Source organism: Akebia trifoliata, chromosome 3, assembly GCF_017979445.1.
Source record: "Akebia trifoliata isolate Shusen 1 chromosome 3, ASM1797944v1, whole genome shotgun sequence".
Lineage (NCBI taxonomy): Eukaryota > Viridiplantae > Streptophyta > Magnoliopsida > Ranunculales > Lardizabalaceae > Akebia > Akebia trifoliata.
The window spans coordinates 57,232,002-57,256,374 of NC_141377.1; the positions used below are offsets into that span (position 1 = coordinate 57,232,002).

The 24,373-nt window shown below is 34.2% G+C and overlaps 3 protein-coding genes across 3 annotated transcripts; 1 reads left to right on the forward strand and 2 right to left on the reverse strand.

The window, feature by feature from the left end:
- Positions 1-499: 499 nt before the first annotated feature.
- Positions 500-11,541, reverse strand: LOC147408282 (uncharacterized). Its single transcript, XM_086437204.1, has 11 exons — positions 11,362-11,541; positions 8,011-8,066; positions 6,382-6,506; positions 6,182-6,276; positions 4,921-5,126; positions 3,649-3,837; positions 3,358-3,558; positions 1,397-1,550; positions 1,213-1,276; positions 837-902; positions 500-739 (listed from the first exon to the last, which is right to left on the reverse strand). The coding sequence occupies exons 1-11, from the start codon at positions 11,467-11,469 to the stop codon at positions 666-668; spliced, it is 1,338 nt and encodes a 445-aa protein (XP_086293330.1). The 5' UTR covers positions 11,470-11,541; the 3' UTR covers positions 500-665.
- Positions 11,542-13,302: 1,761 nt separating this feature from the next.
- On the forward strand, positions 13,303-14,630 carry LOC147408283 (putative glucan endo-1,3-beta-glucosidase GVI). The gene is made up of 2 exons (XM_086437208.1): positions 13,303-13,454; positions 13,527-14,630. The coding sequence occupies exons 1-2, from the start codon at positions 13,388-13,390 to the stop codon at positions 14,477-14,479; spliced, it is 1,020 nt and encodes a 339-aa protein (XP_086293334.1). The 5' UTR covers positions 13,303-13,387; the 3' UTR covers positions 14,480-14,630.
- Positions 14,631-15,019: 389 nt separating this feature from the next.
- Positions 15,020-19,369, reverse strand: LOC147408284 (putative membrane protein At4g09580). The gene is made up of 4 exons (XM_086437209.1): positions 18,984-19,369; positions 17,504-17,774; positions 16,246-16,416; positions 15,020-15,402 (listed from the first exon to the last, which is right to left on the reverse strand). Exons 1-4 carry the CDS (start codon positions 19,175-19,177, stop codon positions 15,277-15,279), a joined length of 762 nt encoding a protein of 253 aa, XP_086293335.1. The 5' UTR covers positions 19,178-19,369; the 3' UTR covers positions 15,020-15,276.
- Between the last annotated feature and the right edge of the window lie 5,004 nt (positions 19,370-24,373).

The window sequence follows — 24,373 nt, forward strand, 5'->3', positions numbered from 1 at the left end:
CTAAATCCTGAACTGATTTTTAAAGGGATTGAAGTTCTATATAACTCGTCTATCTTCATCTTGACAATTCAAACCCTATTGATACAGCAAATCCATTATCGTAATTTGTTGACAAGGGAACTTTTTCCATGGTTCAATGAGGTTGGACACACAGAGAGCTGAGATTGTAAGAGAAATAGAGATTTCCTTGGGATTAATACAGGTTTTTCAAGTAATCAGTTCAACATCTTCCCTTTTCATATACTGATGATACTGGATTCTCCTTGGGAGATAAAAATCAAATGGTCAGATGATCCTGACCATCCATGTAATAACATTCTTTTGGGTAATATTAAAGATCAGAGGCTGAGAATTATTCCATCAATTTGGTCACAATTATTGGCTCTTTCCAATAAGACCTTTCTTGGTTGCTAAACCTTGTTACATTTGGGTGTAGGTGAACAAATACAATCACCAAAATTGAGCAAAATTTTCACTCTAAGGCGATCTCCTAAAGACATGATCAGGAAAATACAACTCTGATTTTTATTCCACATCTTTTCCGAATCCTTGTCAGAACTGTAGTTAAGTAAAATTCTCACAAAATGTTCAAAATAATCTAATAATAAAATGTGAACCCACCTCTGCAACTTTGAGAGGAAAAAAACAAGTACAACAAAGGAGTCTCAGAATGAGAATTCCTCGGGTAGCTCTTGGAACTTACCTGATATAAAGCTCTTGTACTGAACTTGAAGATCTCCTGCGGAAGAGAAGTTTTATAATTAAACATAGAAACAACACTCTCCTTGACCATAATCAATTAAAGAGAGGTTGACCGAAGACAAATAGATAGATACCTTTGGGTTCAAATGGTGGAATGCTTTTGGACAGGGTTGATTGCACCAACTTCACGAGTTCTTTTCCTGTAAAACAAGAAACGTTCTTCGTAATTTACTTCGAAGAGAAACAATGGGAAATTATAAGTCTAGTTTCGATAGACTTCTCATATATTTTTCCATTCAAAGAAGAATTCACTGCAAAGAATAATTGTGCCTCGGCATCTGACCACAGTTGGTGGGTGTGCCCATCAAAATCCAGACCATACACTCTTGGGAAACATCTCTATTGGGTTACCCACAGACTAATAAATATATGGCCAATGGTCCACGGAGATATTCACAAAATAGACATGAAATTTCAAATTTCTTTCCAGGTTTTTCTTCTCTAGCTTACCCGTTAGACGCTTTTCTCCTTCATTAACATTGATCAAGAACGCTGGAATCTGATTATCTTTCAACTGCAACAGTTCCCAGTGGACAGAGAAGACAATGTAGCAATAAGTAAATATTATCCGTTTAAATCTGAGTATGTAACGAATCTTAAAGTAGATATGAAGCAATTAGGTTTATATTTTGACCTTTGACAAAAGAGCCTTTGCGAGCTCCAGAGGGTCGATAGCGGAGGGACCTGTGCTGAAAGCTGGAACAAACTTCCCACTCTGATAACCTGCCAGGAAGTGATAAGCTGCTTGACCTGACGAGAGTTTTGATACAGAAGGGAGGGAGCCAGAACTGCAATTCAACAAAAAACCCCACGATCCAGAACTATAATAAACAACCACTTGACCCAAAATCCACGATCCATAATAGCCAAAAAACCCAGCAATTATAAGGGAGGCAAAAATATGATTTATGCATTTTGTAGAAAGAACAGGGTAAAAAAACAGGTTCTATATATATATATATATATATGCTAACGTCCGTCCAAGATCTCATGAGGATGTTAGTATTGTCCAATACTTTTTTTCCCTAAAAATACCCTTCCTCATTTTGTCTTTTAGTGAAAAAAACAAGGGCATGTTAGTCTTTTACACAATAATACATTTATTATGTTGGCATTGATTATCAAAGCATTTAGTACAAAAAAAAGTTATTTAATTCAAAATACTTAAATGCTTGTAACATTTATTATGTAAACAAGCATTTATTGTGTAAAAGACCAATACACCCTTGTCTTTTTCACTAAAAGACAAAACAAGGAGGGGTATTATTGGAAAAAAAGAGTCTTGGGCAATGCTAATGTCCCCATGAAGTATTAGATGTTAGCATTCTCCATATATAAATATTTGCTTTAACTTGCCTTTTGTTATATTTATGTGTGTTTCCCCAAGTGTAGCGCACTTCTCTTAGACCTGGTATAGAGAAGTGCGCATTTTCAGCTTTTTTGGTCATTTTTAGGAAAAATAAACTCAGTGAATTTAAATTGGATGCTTCCGATTTGGTGGTCGGTGTTTCCAATGTTCTAACATTTTGATCTTATTATATGACATTGTTTCATTTACACCGATGTATGGTAGCCTCTCCGCTTTTTCCTAGTCGCTCTCATTCGGGGAAACACACATAAATATAACTGAAGGCAAGCTAAAACAGATATATATATATCCAATACTTCATGGGGATGTTAGCATTATCCAACACTGTTTTTTTCCAATAATACCCCTTTGTTTTGTCTTTTAGTGAAAAAGACAATGGTGTATTGGTTTTTTACACAATAAATGCTTCTTTACATAATATAAGTTATGAGCATTTAAGTATTTTGAATTAAATATCTTTTTTTTGTAATAAATACTTTGGCAATCAATGCCAACATAATAAATGCATTTATTAATGGCAGAATAAATGTACTTATTGTACAAAAGACTAACAAACCCTTGTCTTCCTCACTAAAAGACAAAATAAGGAGGGGTATTATTAAAAAAAAAAAAAGTGTTAGACAATGCTAACATCCCCATGAGGTCTTGGACATTAGCATTCCCCGTATATATAAAACAAATAATTGAAAAGGAAAATAAAATTAGACCACACTTTTTTTATTGATAAAATACCATTTCATTATGACAGTCGAGATGACCGGTGAAAAGAAACGATACAAAAGGACTCGATCAAGCGGACAAAAAATTAGACCACACATGATAGAAGGAAACATATTCAAGAAAGGAACACTCTAGAAAAATTCATAGAATTAGAAGAACTATTCTGGACAAATTGATAAAGGAGCACCAGGAGACGCATATACAAAGCTACAAGATTTCAACAGCAAAAGTAGTTGTCACATGTGCAAAGGTGTGGGCTTTTCATTTTCCTTTCAACAAAAACTAAAGTGCCAAAAACTACACTAAAATTCTGATACAGCGGGTTTAAAAAGATCGACTTTGGATAACATTAAGAATTAATTGCCTCTTTGCACTTGCTTCCCTTTTAAGTGATCATGCGTCCAAAACAAGCTTGGTTAATGAAGATTCTTTTCATTGATTATATGTAATAGAATAAAACTCTTAGTTTAAAAGGTGAAATGATAATTTCCTTACAGTTTCATTACCTATCAGCAGATGCAAGGATCACAGCAGATGGCAATTTGAACAGACTCGGTGTACTAGAATCTCCGGTTTGAAACAATGGTGCAACACCATGAGAAGAAAGAATTACACCTGAATCAGCAGACACCAGCAGATCTGAGCAGCCCTTAATGATATCCTCTTCTGCAAACAGAAGAATTGAAGAATCCCCGGACACAAGAAGCCTAAAAGATGCCACCCCAGGCAATGAATTACCAACTGTGTTATGGTAATAGAAATTACGATTACGAACAAATGGGAAGGAAGTTCATTACCTAGCAGATAGAGGAAGGCCTCCCCTTGCAGATATGACAGGCCCAGCCACAGCAGTGAGTGCATCTTTTAGACTCCGAGTATCAGAAAAAGCTTTACCACAAAGAATGAGAGATGAACGCTCTATATCAGCAGCTACAAATCCTGTAGTTGCTTTTGATCCAAGACCAACAATCTCTCCAGTATTTGGACTGCATTGCCAACAATAAGAATATAATAGTACCATCAGCTAGCAACAAAGGTGTTGTGGATCCCGAGGTATAAAGCCATAGACACCTTATCTACAAAAAGTAAAAATATATAGATATGAATGTGTGTGAAGATGCAACTCTAATTTACATTTTTAAAAAATGTGTGTGAGGATGCGTCTATGTTTCTTGACTTTGGAGGTTGCCACATCAAACAACAAGCAATACGTTTGTCCATTATTGGTAGCTAGTGACAGTTTTCCCATCATTCTTCTGCTGTTGATAGTGTGTTGTGGATATTCAGCTTCTCTTATCATTATTTAGATAGTTATTACCAATCAAAATAATAAATAAACACAATTTAATGAATCTCTAAAAATTAAACACTGGTGGAAAAAGAAATTGAGCTTTTATTTCTTTTTCTTTTTTGAGGGGTGGGGGTAGGTTTGAGACAAGGGGGCAAGTGAAAATGAGGACATTGGGCAGAAATGGTAATTCGAAGGAAGAAAAAAGATAGTATTTGTCGACCCTTTGGTATCAGAAATGGGACCCCTTTGGTACCTTTTTTTTTTTTTCTCTTTTTAGAAGATTTATATGCTATTGTATCTCTAAGCGAGGTAAGTCCTATAAGATTAAATCTTTGTTCCAAAAAGACACAAGCTCAACAAAGAACTTATAGCAAAATATTTCATTAGAACGTTTTCCAGTGCATTCTTCAAGGGCTGCCACTTCAAGGAAACATATTTCAGACAACGAACTAGAATTTCAAAACTAATTAAATTAGTACAGACATCCAACAATATACTACTAGAGTTTGTCCACGGCACGGCATCCTCTTTGGGGTTAAGGGGGGTTAAAAGCGGAAAGATAGTAAAGTTAGAGGGGAATAAAGTTAGAGGGATATTATTGAAAAGGAAGGGGAAAGAGGAAAGATAATAAAGTTGAAGGGGGAGAAGAGTAAAGATAATAAAGTTGAAAGTGGAGAAGAGGAAATGCAATTGTAGCCGATGGGACATTTATCCCCCACATGTGGGTCCCACCATTGTGTTTTATTATATAGATATAAAAGGATTGACTGATAAATACCTTATAGACGTAGCAACATAAACAGTCAAAGGGCATGAATCATGGGAAACTGCACGGGTAGAGGTTTTCCAAAGAACATTGGAAAGTGATAACACAGCACCAGGACTGTCACTTATAACACGGACTTTTGCTTCACATTTCGAGGATGAACCAACAGCCCCATCTTGAACAAAGACATTTGAAATGGATGAAATGTGAGAAGTGACCTACAAAGAGAAAATCATATATGCAATAAGATTTAGCCAAGCAAACAACATAATACACTTCAAGGTATTAAAAGACCAATCAATAGTTAAATCAGGACCCATTATCAGTCTTAAGTCTGAACTGCAGCAACATTCACTTGAAACAAATAACTGTATGAAAAACTCAACCTCATAGGCAAAAGAAAAAAAAACAATTTTTGATGTCTAGAAAATTTTACTCGAAAGGATGAAGAAGTTTCACTTCATGTGAAAGATCTTTTAAAGAGTAAAAAAATTAATACAGACGCATATCGAAATCGTTTATGGAACAACATGAACATGGACTAGAATATGTGCATAAGTGAAACACATACAGTGTTAAACAAGGAAAAGAAAATAGTGTTCATTTAAACATCCTCAAAAAGAGAAAAATTAAGGTTACAAACACCGTCAAATCTGGGACAACCGTAGCAAAAAAATGATCATTTTAAGAGGGGATAAAACACACGTTTAGTTTCTAACAATAAATGGGAGGATATCTATGAGCTCCATAGAGAACAAATTAATCGTATGAACAACACTAAACTATGGGGGACTTGAAAATTTTACAGATATTCTGAAAACCCATGATTTATCAAAATACGAAGTCATATCCTGCACTCTCACTTAAAATATCGTTATCACAATCATGTTATGTTTTTGTTCATTATTGTATAGAAGGATGTACAAAAAATTGACATCAAATTTAGCTTCAAGACATGGCATAAAATTAATTTTCAAGGTATTGGGTAAAGTTTCCACAACTATTTATATGTTATCACTCTCTCGAATTAAATAAAGAGGATGAAGAAATCCCAGTCCTTAATTTCTTTCAAACAAAAACAGGATTGTTTGGTATTCTTTTTAATAAATATTCCATGAATGTCAATCTAAGACTCCAAGTGGGAACCAAAGTCTTCTTAATTACAATTTGAATATCATACACAACCATAAAAATACAGCTATCTTCAGGGCTCACTGGGTAGGCAAAGCCAGAAGAAAAAAAAAAGATAGTCAAGTATTGAGCCAAGACATGCCTGTTTCAAAAGTTTACTAAATTGAGCCTTTGAAATTTCCGAAGCCCCTCCGACCACATTTCCTCTTACATGAACTGGTAGACCGGACGAGCTCTCTACAAATAATATCCAAAAGTAATTCAAAGTCTGGGCCATAAAGCAATGGAAGCACTAAGATGCAAAGATAAAAAAGAAAAGTGAAGATCAAAATTAGTTGCTACCTGTAGTGGATGCACCTTTCTGTTGTAGCTCAGAAGACTTCAAGTTGTGAAAAGCTTTATCTTTTACAATTACTCCTCTTCCAGCGAGAGCCCAATTAAGACCATAAGAAACCCCTGGACCCTCCCTGTGTAGATGAAGGAATGAGCAAGGAATTAAAGAATAACATGTGCCAACCATGATTAGCATTCTAGATATTTAATTCCAAGGGAACATTGTTAAAAGCTTATGATTTCTTGCAATTCAGATAAAATTGACAGAGAAAATTTGACTCCAAGGTAGGAGTCCCCTCTTGGCAAAAGTCTGACAATCTTTGTTTCGCCTAAGGACTTAAGCTACAGCTAAGCCTGGTAGAGATCATACGCTAACTGGAATTAACATAGTCTTACACTTGTAGATAATATATTGGTTAGCTTTGTTAATACCTTATACTATAATAACGTACATAACTCGTAAAGTGGTAAGGTTTTTTATATCTCCTTGAAGCGAAACCTCTCTCTTCCTTGGAGCATGCTCCCTCCTCTCTTTCCCACCAAGAAACCAAAGCATGGCAAAAGGCAGGAGGATTGTTTTTGCAGGGAGTAACAACATGAGTCACGAACTCTAGTTAACCCTTGTGCAATTTGGCAAGTACACATTAAGGTACCAAGTAAAAAACAAATATATAAAACTATGTAAACATGAACTCCTCTTAATCCTCATGCAATTTAACAACTATATTAACTAAGGTTGTCGTTGGTCGTGTGCAACCATTCAATTTCACTTTCTTCTTTCGAATATAATATTTATTTGAGAAAACTATCATGGGCTTACAAATTAAGAAATAATCATATCCTGTGTATTATATGAATTTCATAATCATATAAATAAATAAAAATTAAGGGCATTCTAGAGCATTGAAGATTCTTAAGGATGATAAGTAGAACCAGTTTTTCCAGATTCCTTTTCAAACGAATTAACATTAAGTGGGAGGATTGCATTCAAGTAACTTAGGTAGCTATCCAACTCCAAGTTCCCTTCATGTGCCACAAATTACGAAAGTACCACCTAGAAGATTTGTTGTATCACAAAGCTAAGATTTGTACGGTCGTGCCACCATGTTGAAATTTCAGGTGGTTGTTGTGCTCGACACCTTGACATTTAGCACCCATACCACCTGTCAAGGTACCACTGCCCAAACCTTTACAACATAGTTTGTGGGGCTGGTGTAGAGAATATTCTCTCTTATATGTCTAGAAAAAAGATGTTCAGAAATGACAACTCTCCTAAAGTCCCAAAACATACATAAAACAACTTACAGGGACAGTAAATTTGATGCAGTGAAACACACTGCTGATGGTCGACTGGAAAGCCAAAAGTATTCTATATAATCCAGTAAAGATTGTTTATCTTATAGAATCATCGAGAGAATTTAAAGGTTTACAAGGTGGTGAAATCATTTGCAATGTAAATATCTTAAGATTGCGGCTACGAATTTTCTAATCCAATTTGGACAAACCCAAAAAAATAAAAGAGAAAAAGAAAGACACATGTAGGCAGATTTTGTGAGATTAAGCAAATGAAAATTAAAAATTAATTAAATGCCAAATTCCAGTAATATTCACAAATTTTCATCATGATGAGGAGAATACCTTGGGAATGCAATTGTTTCTGCTTCCTCTTCGGCAAATGAAGTTGAGACAGCATACTGTAAAATATGGAGAGTATTGTCAGATAATATGACTGTTCAAGCAAATTGATGAAATCTCGTCCACATAAAATGAATATTAAGAAACACAAGGCATTGATGTTAGTTCTTACATAAAAGTGAATATATATATATATATATATATATATTTGTTCAATTTTATTTTGATTTTGCTGAGTTTGGAATTCAGATTTTGATACTAAACTTTCAAATGCGAAATTGGAATTCTTTTCTTTTTTTATATATTTTTCCTTTATTTTCTCTTCTATTAAATTTTTAAATACTTCTTTATCGTTTACTTAATCATTTATCTATTTCTTATTGTTATTTAAAAGAATGCTTCTAAAGTTTATGCCTCAAGGCTTTGGATAGTGAAACGTCAACGTGAAGAAGACTACACTTACCAAAGATCATTGGAGTATGGAGGGAGATCACCATGCTCGGGACTTGGGACTTGGGACTTGGGACTTTGGGCGGACAAAGGTGGCTACCTTCTTAAGAAAATTGGTGATATTCTAAAAATTGATCCTTCGATTAGCAAGAAGAGTATCCCTAATATGTTCTTCACATACACGAGGGATGAGGAATCGATTGAACACATCTTCCTATATCTTAACTTTGATAGAGGCAGTTAAAGTCGCCACTGCAATCCTCGGTAGTGATCTAGGATTTTGTTACCTAACTTATGACCACCTTTTGGGGTGGAAGACTTGAGATTTCAACTGAAAGAGAAATGTGTTCTGAAAGTAGGGGACCTTTTGCACGTTTTGGTTTAGTTATAAAAGGAAAGGAGCGGAAAAATATATGAAGACAAGGAGGAAGATTTGTTGTTCTGAAGGTTTCTAACATTCTTATATTTTCCAATACGCTAGAACCCAAAGATCTTAGTTCAATGATCTTGGTTTTTATCGGGGGCATGTTAGCCCACTAGTTGCAAAAGTTGGGTGGGTAGTGAGAGCTTTTCTCACCTCCCCTCCTTGCTTTTCCTCTCTTGCATCTTCTTTGGGCTTGCCCATTTCTTCAGAAAAAAAGGGGCCCAAAAAAATTGTTAAATATATGCAAGCACAATTCTAATAAAGGGTCTCTTAAAATATCAAGGCTCCATAAACCAGAGGGCCTTTTGAAACACACATTTACGCACAAGGATATACAATGTTAATATAAACAAATTACAATCACAATAGTATATAAATATATGACTGTCTTTAAAATTTGGGGAACTTGGAAATTTTTTTCTGCCATTTGACTGAATATAATCATTTTCAATTGATTTAGCAATTCTTTTCAGTCAGGATTTTGAGTTGTTCTTCGTCTCACTTTCTTATTCTTCTTCTTTTTCTTTTTTGACCGGTATAACAGATCCCTTAATAAAAGCGTATAAGATTTAAAAGATGAATAAGGAGCTCGAAAGACCTACCAAGCACAAAAGACAGAAATTGCACAAAAAGATTTAATAGAATAAAATCAAGGAATTTGAGAGGAAATTAAGTTTCACTTCTCATGTTCTAATATCCTCATCCTTGAGAGGCTTTATATCAGTTAGAACTAAACAAGAAAAAGAAAAATTCAATAATGGGCCATGGATTAAAAAATAGTGGCCATGGCCCATCTACTCATGATTTGGATACCGAGCAAGGTGTTTGCCAGCCTATGTTATTTTAATTGGTAGCAACATAATTTTTTTTAAACAGGGATAAGAGATAATAGTAATAAATAAATAAAAATAAAAAGAGCGGGGTAAGAAAAAATGCAAGGGCCAAATGACATTGTAATGGCAGATGGCACACATTTTCAAAAGATCAAAGTAGAGACATTTCCTCCTCGAGGAAATGGCGGAGATTCTACAGAAATTAAATTGATCAAAGCCAGAAAAAATAAAAAAATAAAGCACTAGAGCGGCAAGTTGATGAAGCGGACAATACACGGATCCAAAATCAGACCATACTCTTAAACTTTCCACAAGTCAACAACGAAAGTCGCCATGGATGGATCGATATAGCAGGACTACTTCAAAATTTCAAGGAAGTACCAATGGTTAGATGGTGGAATTGGCATCGATGCACTTGATGGGAGACACAATACTTGGTATCGTTGAATGGAGAAGATGATGGGGCAATTTTGTGGGCTCAATCACAAAAGCCATAGGCACACAATTAGGCCCTCTCAAAAATGAAGAACCTGGTGGGATTTGTCTAAGTTCAGACAAACTACGATCATCGGAGATTACCAAGGTCAATTCTAGAGATTAGCAACACTTGTGTTTGCCTTCCAACTAGAGTCACTTCAAGATGGATCAACTGCAGAAAACAAAAAAATTCAATGACTACCCAAAACCTTTTGATTGGGTGTTTCGTATCAGGCTTAAAATCCGACTTAGCGTTAAGATTTTCCAACTACTCTTGTGCAAGCCTAAATCTGTGCTCGATAGATTTAGACTTTCCATATGCTTGGAATTCCCATGCTTCGATGGAAAAGATCCCAGTGGATGGATAGATATAAGAGAGGGATTCAAAAAATTCAACCAAATACCGGATGATCAAATGATGAAATTTGTATCAATGCAATTGGTGGGAGACATTATACATTGGTATCGTTGGATAAAGAAGCCTATGGAAGAAGTCTCATAAGCTCAATTCACAAAAGCCTTATGCACAAGATTCAATCTTCCCAAAAGTGAATCATCAAGTAGGGCTTTTTCTAATTTGAGACTATCTATCTACCATTTGAGATTATCAAGCTTAATTTGAGCGATTATTTGATCGAACGGTTCGACTACACAAAATCTTCCTGATTGGTGGTTTAAAATCCAGCTAACAACGACATTGGACTTGATGCGAGGATGTCACAATGTGTAACACTTATGTAAACCTTCCAACTAGAATCGCTTGAAGAGGAATCAATTGTGGACAATCTCCATTATAATTACAAGTTGTGGTCTTACATATTGCAGATTTTTTTTTGATCGGGAACTATAGCAGATTTGTAGACCTAGATTGCACACATCTTAATGATTAATAAAATTCCTCACTGAACTTGAAAATCAGATTCATCTATCTTTCTTAATTCTCTTTTAATATCATACATATAGCTACGATTGGATATTTATAGCCTGAAAATCAATGTTATAAGAAAACCCTAATCGAATCCAAAGAAACATTACAGGATTGCTCTGAAGGAAACGAAATCAATCTACTACTCGAAACCTGCCGATCCGACATCATGTTTTAGTGTTTCTATGGTAAAAAACAAATTGAACAGTTGAAGAAAATAGGAGATAATGAAGAGAAGCACTCACGCGTCTGGAGAAGGAGAGCAGAGGAGATGAATTGGTAGAAGCTGCAACAATGGCGGATCTCGATCTTAAGGCGCCTTCGAAGAAACGCCTCACGAGAGCGCTCCTCATTTCTGCTGGTGCGGTTTTTCGGAACGAACGAAGAAGAGATTCAGTGAAGAGAGGCAGTGACTGCTCCGATGTGTGAAAGAAAATTGTCTTTTAAGAACCGGATTTCGGGATCGATTTGAACCGGATGACTCGATCTAATTCGAACCGAATGAGAAGGGAGTTGACTCTTCTATTAGATTAGAGCATTGGCCACCAATGAAGAGTCTTGGATGTTGAAGCTTCTAAGAGATCAACACGTATCTTCTTCTTTTTTTTTTTTTTTTTTTTTTGTATAGGGAGGTGTAAGACTATGATTTAAAAATGAGTTTGGATTAAATTTTGATTTTGGACTTGGGTTATGGGTTTTGGACGGTTTAGATTTAGATATTTGAATTAGATTTAAAAGTGAGTTTGATATGAGATTATGGTATAAATAATGTATTGGTCAATGAATAATGCATTTGGATTAATGAAGTTGGTATGAAAATGGATTGAATTAGAAACAAAGTTTAGACATGTAAAATGATATGACATGATGCATGTGTTTATGTATGCATGAAGAAAAATGTCACGTGACAATTATTATGCAATGTGAGCCCGTTGAAAGGTTTTTAATTCTTAATTGAACTCAATTTTAGATTTTGAAAATTTAAACTTTTTCTAATAGGTTCGTGCAAATTGAAGTGTCTACAAGTGTTGTAGATTTTTTATGATTATCTGAAGGAAGATTTAATAACTTCTTCTCTAGAGAGGGAGTTTCTCTTTTGAGAGAAAATGATTTACTTCTCTTTATTAGGAGAAAAATGATCTAATCTCTCTTTTTTGGGAGAAATGAATTAGGTCTTCATGAATGATTTTAGTATTTATAGAATTAGGTAAAGATAATTTTCCAATTATACCTCCAACTTAAAGAGTATTAATAAATTGATTTAAAGGTTAAAATGATAATTTTTCAAATTAGTTAATTATAGAGACTTCTTAATAGGATTGGCTCATCCTTTTGATTGTATGGCCATAAACAAGTTATTTAATGATTTGACAAACCCATTTGATAGATTTTGATAGCTTAATTATAGATTAACCCAACTTATGAGTGTGTGGGCCCAAGACCTGATGTCCATTAGTTGGACACAACAGGAACATTGGATTCTAACTGCTAAAACCCAAGTCCAAGAAAAAAAAAAGGCTATTTTTTAACAAACGGCCCAATTTGGAGGTATAGAACCCACTTATACTTTTAGGGAACCTTATTATTATTTGAAAACAAGGGTTTGTTGTAACTTTGGGCAAATTTTAGGATCAATGTAAAAATTTTGTACTACACTAATTAAATGAAAAAATTAACCTAAAGTAATGGTTTGAAGGACCATGACATACTTCTTGATCAAGAACTTCAATGGTAAAGAAGGGTTTGATGGAATCTCCCACTAAGAAGAACCTCTTTTCTCAAATTTTATTGTCTGTTCCAAAATAAACTCAAAATTCTATTCAAACCATAGTAAAACTCATATTTATATCAATTTAACAAAATAAAAAAACCAAAACTTCCAATTATCCTTAGATAGAGAGGAAAGTAAAAAAAAAAGGAAAAGCCTTGCACACCACCCGTTACTTGTCCCTTAAGAAATAAATTAAATCTTAGTTAAAAAAATATTTACTTAAATAAATACTAAATTTTTAATGGGTTGCTCTTGTTGTGCATGAGCCTCCATTTTAGGCTTCTTTTAGGCCTACCTTTGTGAGCTTTCAAGCTCATGGCACTAAAATGAGGATGAAAGTAGGGTTGCAACTCAATTCCCTGGAGTACAAAATCGGCACTCTTTATATTTTTTCTTTTGTCCTGAAGTTCAAATTGCAATATTACATGGCCCTCATTACCTTTATATTATATATAATCATCTTGAAATGGGTCTAGAGAAAAACTGAGAATATCACCTCTATGGATCAGACCTTTCACTTCATAATTTTCCTCTCTCTACTAATTACTCCATACAACATTCTTGCTGGTATGATATTTAAAATTTTCATGGTTTTATAGTTAAAATTATTATTTTTAATTGTATTTGTGGTTGATGCAGAAGCTGGAGTTGTTGGTGTGAACTATGGAATGTTAGGTGACAACCTTCCAACCCCAAAAAAGGTAGTAGCCCTCTTAAAATCAAGAAACATTGGAAGGGTTCGTCTTTTCGATCCAAATCATGAAGCTCTGAATGCCCTACAAGGTTCAGAGATCGAAGTCATACTCGGAACTCTTAATCAGGATCTCCCAAGGCTCGGGACGGATCCATCCTTCGCTAAGAGTTGGATTGAGACTAATGTAATCCCTTATGCAAAAACTATACACTTTCGATATGTAACTGCGGGCAATGAAGTTGTTCCAAGCGACTTAGCGGAACATGTTCTGCCCGCCATGAACAATCTCAATGCCGCCTTAAAAGAGGCCAATCTTAGGATCCCTACAAGCACAGTTGTATCGATCGCAGTGCTGGGGATGTCATACCCACCTTCTCAAGGGGTATTTTCGGAAAATTTGGCTTTGATATTAAGACCTATTGTAGCTTTCTTAGAAACTAACAAGAGTCCTCTCCTAGTAAATGTGTATCCTTACTTTGCTTACATAGATGATCCAAGACACATTTCCTTGGAGTATGCACTATTTAGATCTCAAGGAGTTGTCGTAAGGGACGGTACCTTATGTTACAAGAACCTCTTTGATGCTATGATCGATGCAATGTACTCGGCACTAGAGAAGATGGGTGGGGACTCTATTGACATTGTTGTCTCAGAGACTGGTTGGCCTTCGGCTGAAAATGGTGATGCCACGACGATTGCGAATGCTTGGATGTACAATAATAACTTGATCACTCATGTATCGGGAATGTCTGGTACTCCTAAAAGGCCAGGGAAGAGCATAGAGACTTATCTGTTTGCCATTTTCAATGAGGATCTCAAGCCTGCTGGGACTGAACAGAATTTTGGTTTGTACCACCCTAATATGACAGAGGTCTACCATGTTAATTTCTCTTCTTAGATCTAAGATTTTAGTCCATTTTTTTCACTTTTGGTTTGGCCTTGTAAGTATTATTGCATGGATTACTGTTATAATGAAGCATGAGTGCATATGCAAGGCTTGAGCTCCCCATTTGATCTGTTCCACTAAAGAGATCTAATTTACCCATCTAAGGAATTTCCTAAGAAGCTTTTGATCAAACAACTATGATTGCATTTGGTGCTGAGTTTTTGACTCATCAAAATTATATTTCGGAGTTGAAAACTAGTGTATTTCCTTCCATCTTAGTCATAAGTCTGATATTGAATCAAATATTGTTCACAAATCCCTCCTCTGATGGGCATGCCATCCATTTTGCTCCAATAAATTAGTCACTTTATTTTTATTTTTTGAAACTATTGGCAGAACCATGGAAGTTATGTTCCTGATAAGAAAGATAAGAAAGCCTAGCTAACAAATGCACTCAACAAAATTCCTCAAGGCCAACTTGAAAGAAATTGCAGAGTCGGATTGACAAACAGGATTGATAGAACTCTAAGGTAATAATCCACCGGCACTGGGTTGCGAAGAACAACAATATAAATTTCCCACCAAATGTGAATTACATACACATGTTCTTAGTGATGATGACATGTTTTTTTAACACGGATGAGTGTTCCCTGATAACCAGGCACATCCCATGCAGGAATTAAAAACAAGCTACCCTGGACCGGCTCGCTCCCATGGAAGATCCTCTTTGTGGCTGCAAATTTATAAGGAAACCCTCGACCTGGCAAATATTTGATGTTTCTCTGTACAGACGTGGTGATCAAAGTGTCCTACGACTGGCTTTTGCTTATCAGTGTAGGGGTGACAGAGACAACCCCAATGAGGAACAGAGTAGCAACTGCTTGGAAATCATAAAGGTCACCAAGTGAACGTAACTCTCCAAGAGCAATACCAGCCTGCACATTAAAGAGTGTAGGAGAGCAAACGATCTTACTGACATCTTCCAATGATCTTCTGTTAAAATAAATAATAAATATATGGTGGCATCGAGTGGCATAGAGGTTGACACTTGGTAGTGTCTTTGGTGCACAATCACCGAAGGTTCAAATGTGGGACATGTTTCACTGGGTGTAGGCCTAACTCAAATTGTTCAAGGACTACCAATGTTCTATCTAGAATAATCTGGGGCCACGACTTTTAAAATTTCACTCAAACTTCTAACTACGGCTGTCAATGGATTGGATCAGACCTGAAATTCAATCCGTTCCAATCTGATAACTTCGGGTCTGGATCAATGATTTGGATCAACCATGTCCCAATCGGATAAGGACCCTATCTGATAAAATGTTAGAAAGTATTAAAATGATACTATGATAGTATATACTTGTTGAAATATATGAAGTTCATTTAAATTTTGTAAATAAATTGGGTTTGACCTGATCCGGTTGTTAATGGATCAGGTTTGACCTGATCTAATTGTTAATGGATCAGGTTTGGATCTTAATAATGAGATCTGATAAGAGTCTGATTTGATACTTATTGAAACAGTTCCAAATCCGATCCAATCATTATTGGATTGGTACCAAATCGACCCCGATCTGATCCAGACCCAATCCATTGACAGCCCTAATTCTAACAACGAAAAGAAATCTAGGGCCAGATGTGGAGCGTCACATACATGTAAAACCTATCATGCATGCAGTGTGAGGACGAAGGTTGTGCCACATATTCTTGTTCCATAAATCATTTAAGAAACTCAGCCAAATAATTTTAAAAGGTAAGATTGTTGAGAATGATACCCTGACTGTGACATAAGCAGCTGGAATGAGTCCAATAAATGTTGCTAGGAAGAAAGTATGGTAAGGCACATCGACTATTGGTGAAGCTACATTAATGAATGTGTTCGGCAAGGTGGGGGTCACTCTGAGGAAAAGCATGTAATTCAGTAGGCTCTCTCTTCTTTTAGCCACCTGGGAGAGTAAATGAAAAGATGCAGCACAATGCATTAGCAAATGGTAGCGAGTAGGGCTTAAATGGGTTTGATTTGGGCCGGATCTGAGTATATCCATATTCAGATCCAGATTTCTTTATCTGGATCCGGACCCGACTTGGATCCTACTAGATAAACCATATCCAAAACATTTTGATTTCACTTAATCCGGATCCAACCTGACCAAATTGCCTAATTCAGGTCTGTTAATTGCTATACTACTCTATTTCAGGAAGATTCAAGGGACAAACATTGTGACAATGGTTTTTGTCCTACATGGGTTAGAAGTTTCAAAATGGGCTGGTTTTTTGTGAGGATGATGTCCATGGTGATGAGATCATCTTCACAAAAAATCAGCCCATTTCGAAACTTCTTACCCATCAAAAGTGGTTTACAAATTATTGACGGTCCACAATTCTTCAACATTGTAAATTGGGGTTTGAAGTTTTGGAATGCGTTGATTTTTTGTGAGGGTGATCTCTATGGTGAGGAGATCATCCTCACAGAAAATCAGCCCATTCTGAAACTTCTAACCCATATAGGACAAAAACCGTTGTCACAATGTTTGTCCCTTGAACCGTCCCCATTATATTTTTACCAGGGGCGGATTTACAGTGGGGGCAATTGCTCCCACAAGAATTTCTAAAATCCATAGGGAGGTATTAATAAATTTAAATTTTTTTTTAACATTCTACTGCTTTGCCCCCACAAAAGTTTTGAAAATTTTTTTATTTGTAATTTGCCCCCACAAAATTTTAACATTCTACTACTTTGCCCCCATAGAAAATCAGAAAAATTTTCTATTTGTAATTTGCCCCCACGAATACAAAATCCTGGCTCCGCCCCTGATTTTTACCGTTATAATCATTTTATTTTTTAAGAAGTTATGTTATATTAAAGTAGTAGAAAAGGATATTTTAAAAAACTTAAAAATATAATTTTCAAAGCAATATATAATTCAGATCTAGGCGGATATATGAATTGATCCGGATCCAACTCAATCAAGGGATATCAAATCATATTCGACCCATTTTATGCCATAGTAAGGAGGAGACTTTAGTATTCACCTGGGCTTGGAAGAAACTCAGCTTGTCCGGCCAGAGAGAAAAGATCAATGGCCTTCCTATCAGTTTTGAAAGGAAATAGCATGAAGAAGCGCCAGCAGTGGCGGCTAAAACAACCAAAGTGACACCTTTGAAGACTCCAAAAAGGGCTCCAGCAAGCAACGACATGAAAACCGTTCCTGGAATCATGAAAGTTTGCATGAAGATATAGACTACAAAGTATCCCACCAGGACCTGAAAGGTGTAGTCACTTGTGTAATCCTCAAGATGATCCCTACAAAAGAGAGCACCCACAAAAGTACATCTAAGCCCACTTCATAAATGCTGATACGGTAACATGCCATCAAACCTTCATTCTGGTTTCTCTAACAATCTATACTATAAGCAAAAGCATGACACTAAAACATTAAAACAACTTCCCATTCATAGTGTTCCATGAAGCGTTAAAGGAGCATGTAATCCAGCCAATATGGTAAGATAGCTCCTAGATAATTAGGTCACCTGTCCGAGACATTATCTTCTAGGTGCTTGAAGCAGAACCAATGAAATGAATAAGCGGAACCTAAGCCCAATCTGTAGTGAATTTCAATTCCTACCTTTTATAATCTGGTAAACAAGCTGAAAACTATAGAAAATATATGGCTAAATGTCAATGCGTAGTACATTAAGAACAAATGCCTATAAGATCGGTTGCCTTTTGAAATTGCGTGCAATCAGCAAATCTCAAAGGAAACTAGAACCATACTCTTGAGCATCTCTTGGAAAAGTGGTCCCCATTAATGTGGTATCCATAAAAACTGAATAGAGAAGAGTAATCCATTCCGTTGGGGACATCAATATTTCTCTCACACCTATTTCCATGGAAGATTTTAATATCTTTCACAGGAACTAAATGCATTGCAGGTGATTTCAACTTATAAAATCACTGCACGAGTCTGCAAATGCTTTTAATGTCCGAAACGATATCAAAATGTTCTGTGTAAATAGCATCTCCTTATAATATCAGAAGTACAATATAAGGCCCAGCTAGATGAACCCATACCAGAGTAACAGAGCTTGATTAACCGTGTTTCTTCCATGCATTGTTCCAATTCCTTGTTTGTAATTAACACAAAATTGAAGTAACACGAGATCTGCATATCTGAGTCACTTATTATGCTAAATTTCCAATTTTTACATCATGAACTAGTCAGGATTACCCAATCCTCCTTTCAGAGGAAGCAATTTCAACATGATATTCAAGTCTTCTAAGCTAGATCTATTTAAAACAGAAATACATTACGAGTTCTAAAGATCTATTTAGACCAAAGAAGCAATCTCAGAGTGATTAACCACAGATAACAAATCATAATTGCAAGTTCAATTAAGAGAGATTCGGCGACAAAATGAACAAGAACACCAACAAAATCATCCAAAAAACGTCGAAATTCAACACCTTTTAACGATCGACCACAAAGATTATAAAATCCTAAGTTCAAATTACCTGAGAATTTGAAGATCTTCAAGACTCCGAGGTAACTTGAGGAAGCTGTAATCTGAGGCTGGCATCGTTAAGTAAACACAAACAAGCCCTAAAACGAAGCTGAGAACGACGGCAGAAGCAATCGTAACCTCCCAAAATGTTAGGGGAAATTTCGATTGGGTCCTTCTGAAAGCGATTTCCTCTCTATTCTCCATTATTTGATCTAAATTCGTTGAACAAATCGTGACTTTTTTGGAGAACAGAGAGAGAGAGGGGGCTTTGTTCGGCTTATCGTCCTCTCTCGTTCTATATGTATCTCTGCCTGTGAAAGGCACGAATATTCGCTTGAAGGAGCAGAAAATATCCAACAAGTGTCTTCTGATTTACAGAGAAAACGTCTTTGCGTGGAGAGGGAAGGAGTCAATTTTTTTTTATACCGAAAAGGGCAGAATATTCCATGACACGTCAGTCATGTTTGCCACGTGGATTTGAACCTCAGAGAAGCAATCATTGCGTTACGTATGTTGCGCAACATGATGTATTTTTTTTTTTTTGTAGTGGTAGAGACAAAATTACGGTGTTATACTTTATTTTATTTTTATTTATTGCTTTTTTTTTTCAAGAGAGCTGCTATTGCCACACCAACTTTTGCCAACACCACACAAATTACTAGCAATTCTTAGGTGGGATGGGGTTTCTCTCCAAACGTGTCCTACTTATGTCTAAATTCCAAAAAAAATCTGTGACATTTATAAGCAATGAATTCGTTGATAAATGTTGATAAGGCAAAATGATGATATTTTATCCACGAATTCATAGATTATAAAAGTGACGAATTCACTGTAAAAACATGTTTCAAAAATTAAAAAGGATAATGTAATGAAATTGGAATTATGTCACATTCAACACCCAAAAGGGGGATTCACCCTTCTTTAATCATTTACATAGGAATTAGTGTGACATTAGCAAAAGTTGGTGTGACAATAACAGTTCTAGTCTAACATGTAAAATGAAGTCCTTGACTCCTCCTTTGTATCTCAGAAGAATCATGCTGAAGTAACAATGAAATGTACATTGAGGGAGAAGATTTCACTCGTATCTTGAAGAAAAGCATTTATGATTCTGACACATGTCCACTTCAGAAATGTCCCCCGTGATGTATATTTCAATGTTACTTTCTCCTTTTTAGGAATCTCCCTTATAATTCTTGAAAAATTCAAGAAATTTTCATTTTTTTCAATGAAAATATATCCTCTCGATTATTGAATTATTCTAAATAATTCACACATTTTAAATTTAAAAAGAATAAAGCACGATTTTACGAATTTTTATAAAACTCGATGAAAAAAAAAATGCTACTGTAACTTATTGTATGTTGCTAATTGTAAATTTGTAAGATGTGACGTGTAATCCAAGTCAACTTTAAAATGATCATGTTTCAAAATTTAGGAGGAATCCACCTTTTTACTTGACATATGTCCATTTTATCTTTAAACAAATAATGACATGACCTTTATGCCATTAATTTTGATCTTCTTTTATAAATTAATGGAATAATAACCCCAATGCCTTCATTATCACCAATATCATTATTACCATCACTAATATATTATTGGGTCCCGTTCAGCACCAAACATTTTAGCCAACCATTTTTGTCCTACATGGGTTAGAAGTTTTGGAATGGGTTGATTTTTGGTGAGGATGATCTCCTCATTCCAAAACTTCTAGCCCCATATTTACAAGTTGAAAAATCGTGGACCGTCCATTTTTTGTAAATCATTTTTGATGGGGTTAGAAGTTTTGGAATGAGCTGATTTTTGGTGATGATGATCTCCTCACCAAAAATCAGCCCATTCCAAAACTTCTAACCCATATTTTGATAAATGTTTTGCCAAAATGTTTGGTGCTAAACATTTCCCTATATTATTACCTTCACCGTTATCATTAACATCATCAATTTCATCATCACCATCACTATTAACTTTACTATTATATTATTAAATTTTTTATTTTCAAAATTTTAAAATAAAATCGATAATACATTTCTAAAGCATATGTCGCATATTTTGCATTTATCAAAAATTTTATCGAATTTTTACAATTTAAAATCGAATAAAACTCGAATTTTTACCATATTCGGAATTGCTAACTTGGGGTTACACCAGCACGACTCATCTAAGAGAGAGAAAGTATTTATACTTTTGTGGACTACAATTGTCTCCCACTACACGATGGGTCTATTTTCAAAAGCGCGTAGATTGACTTCAACTTCAATTAAATGGTTGTGAGAAAGAAATGTGTAAAACATTTCATCCCATCAGTTTATTTAATTAAGAGACATTTGACTGGCAGACTATCTGTCATAATTTTATTTAAAAAAACCCTTTACTTAATCAAAGTTTGTTACGTGAACAAATCTTTCTTTATGAATCATCATACCATAACTAATTTAGTAAGATATAAAATCTTACTGAGAGTTGTATTATCAAATTAGCAATCCAATATCACATCCTTCTAAATTTAATGTAAAAATTCAAATTCAATGAAAAATATTAATAAAAAAAAAAATCTTTTTGAACTTTGATCTTAGGTGTTGAAAATAGATGATTACCAAACTTCCAAATTTAAAATTAAAATTCAATGGTAAAAATGAACTCTTTTTTTTTTTTTTTTTTTTCGAATTTTAAGTTATTAGAATTGTGTCTTTTATAACTCTCTGGCATCACATCATATTTTTGGATGCCTCTAATTGAGGTGATAAGAATCCATTCCAAGGTATGTAAAGTAACAAATTAACCCCATAAATTTGAATTTTATGTGTGAATCTCACTTCAAGGTTTGCTAGGTAACAAACTGGATAAAGTACAGTTCCCTTAGCGTTGTCAGAATTCCACAAGAGTCTTTATAATAAAAATGCAACAGTAAGATCTATCAGGTAAATATATCTTTAATCAAATGATAAATTGTTGAATTCATTTGATCATTCATAAACAAAAATTAATTAGTTTTATAAAATTTGAAAGTCAATATGACATTAAGAGTTTGGCTTGTGCACATTTGGATCAAATTAGGGTTTGCCTAGATGAGATCATAGTGAACAAGTTCAAGTCCGGTAGTTATTTGAAAAAATATTGAAAAAAAAATTCAAACGAATGATAGACCTAAGAAAATAAGGGGCAAAATAAAAAGAAAGTCAATTGTTTCAAAAAATTGGTGTTTGTTTTCTTAAATAATTAATTTATTTAAAATTTCATCAATGTTTTAGAATCATCGATGATAGGAAAAAAAAATATTCAACTTTCTCAATTGATTGAGTAATCATTTATTTTTCGAAAGATCCCCTCTTTGCAATTTTTCCCTAAATTTTCTTTAAAATGATCTAATTTTATTATGAGTCTTGTTAAGAAAACAAGCTAAAATGCATTAAATACAACTTAGAAACAAGCAAATGAGAGTATTTTTTATCCAAAAAAAAAAAAAATAGGGCAATTTCGATACAAAAATCAAATCCCAAGGTTTATTTAATATACTTTAACGTGTGCACACATTAACAAAATCCTTTTATTATTATAAACCTGACCCTAATCAAATAAGGGTTTAGAATCTAGTTAGGACGTAATTCATTTATTTAGATTTTGTCAAAGTTTTAGTCAAAAAGACCATTTCAACATGTTCTTCTTTCAAAAAAATTAGTGTTACATTCATTAATGGGCTATAACTGTATCTATAGGAATCAAAATTTGAACTATTTTGATTTAATAACTTCGGGTTTTGTTAACGTGCGACCTAAGAGGAGACGTCAAGTGTATTTAATTATTAGATTTGATCCAATTTAGACCCAAATCAATTAAAAGATTCCTAGATCCAACAAGGGTCTGATCCCATTTTTTATCCGATTGGTTCTCAATCCAATTTGATCGTTATTTGATTCGTCCCATATCAATCTTGATCGGATTTATTTACATCCCTTAATTAAATGGAATGGTTGATATTAGATTTATAGTTACTTACTGTCTTAATTCATATTTAAAAAATAGAAATAAAAAACTATTTCTCTCTTCAAAAGTAAATATGCACCTTGCCAAAGCAATTAATTTATGGGCCATCTTGAATGTCTGAATCACTTTAATATTACGAAATTGCCTATACTCAATAGGCTGAAATGGTGTATCGATTCTCTTCCGCGTGTTTTAGATGTAAGGGTTTTCTTGTACTTTCACAACTAAAAGTGCTTTTCATAATTTAAAATTTCAGAAAGTATGAGAAGTACTCGAAAGTCTAGAAGAGTGAGAAGTACTTGAAGCAAGCAAACAAACAAACAAAAAAGCACTAAAAGTTAGGTCGGCCATTCACACTATAAGTACTTTTCTTACCCTTAGATTTTGATTTTTTGTTTTTTTAAACCAATAATTATTATTATTCACACGTGAGGGATGCTTTCAAACTGTCTTTGTAAGAGCATCTCCATCCTTCCACATCTCTAAAATTTTTTTTTCCTACAATTGGCATCTTATTCAAATTGTCTTTGTCAAGAAATCTGATCGAATCCGATTGTATTTTATATGTGAGAAATATGTAAATCAGCTGTTTTGTAATGGAGGGGTAATTTAGTCTTTTAAAGATACATAACATTTTAATCCATCATCATTAACATTTTATACTTCCCAAAAATCTTAATTGTTCTTGACGATTAAATATTGAAGGAGATAGAATGTTAAGATTGAAAATTGAAACAAACATGGTTTCAAAACTCACTTTGGCGTCTATTCTTATCCATGAATGAGATAAATCATTTAATTTAATTTATTTATAATTATTGACTTATATATAGTTAAATTAAAATAATTATAGTTTTTTAATAAAATAAAATAATTTTTAAAATATTTAATTATAAAATCATATTTTATTTATGAAAAATGCTAACGTTCAAGATCTTATGAGGATGTTAGCATTGTCCAACACTTTTTTTTTTTTCAACAATACACCTCCTTACTTTGTCTTTTAATGAAAAAGATAAAGACATGTTAGTCTTTTACAAAATAAATACATTATTATATCATTAATAAATGCATTTATTATGTTAGTATTAATTGTCAAAGTATTTACTGTAAAATAATAATAATATATAAATATAATTCAAAATGTTTAAATGCTGATAACATTTATTATATAAACAAATATTTATTGTGTAAAATATTAATATACCCTTATCTTTTTCACTAAAAAATAAAACGAGAAGAGATATTATTGAAAAGAAAGTATTGGAGAACACTAACTTCTTATTAACATTCCCCTTTATTTATATAATAAATATTTAAATTATAAAAAAAATTAATTATTTTAATCAAAATCTATAAAATCCCAATTGCCTCACAGCTGAATTTTACTAACTCAATGGAGATTTTCAAAAT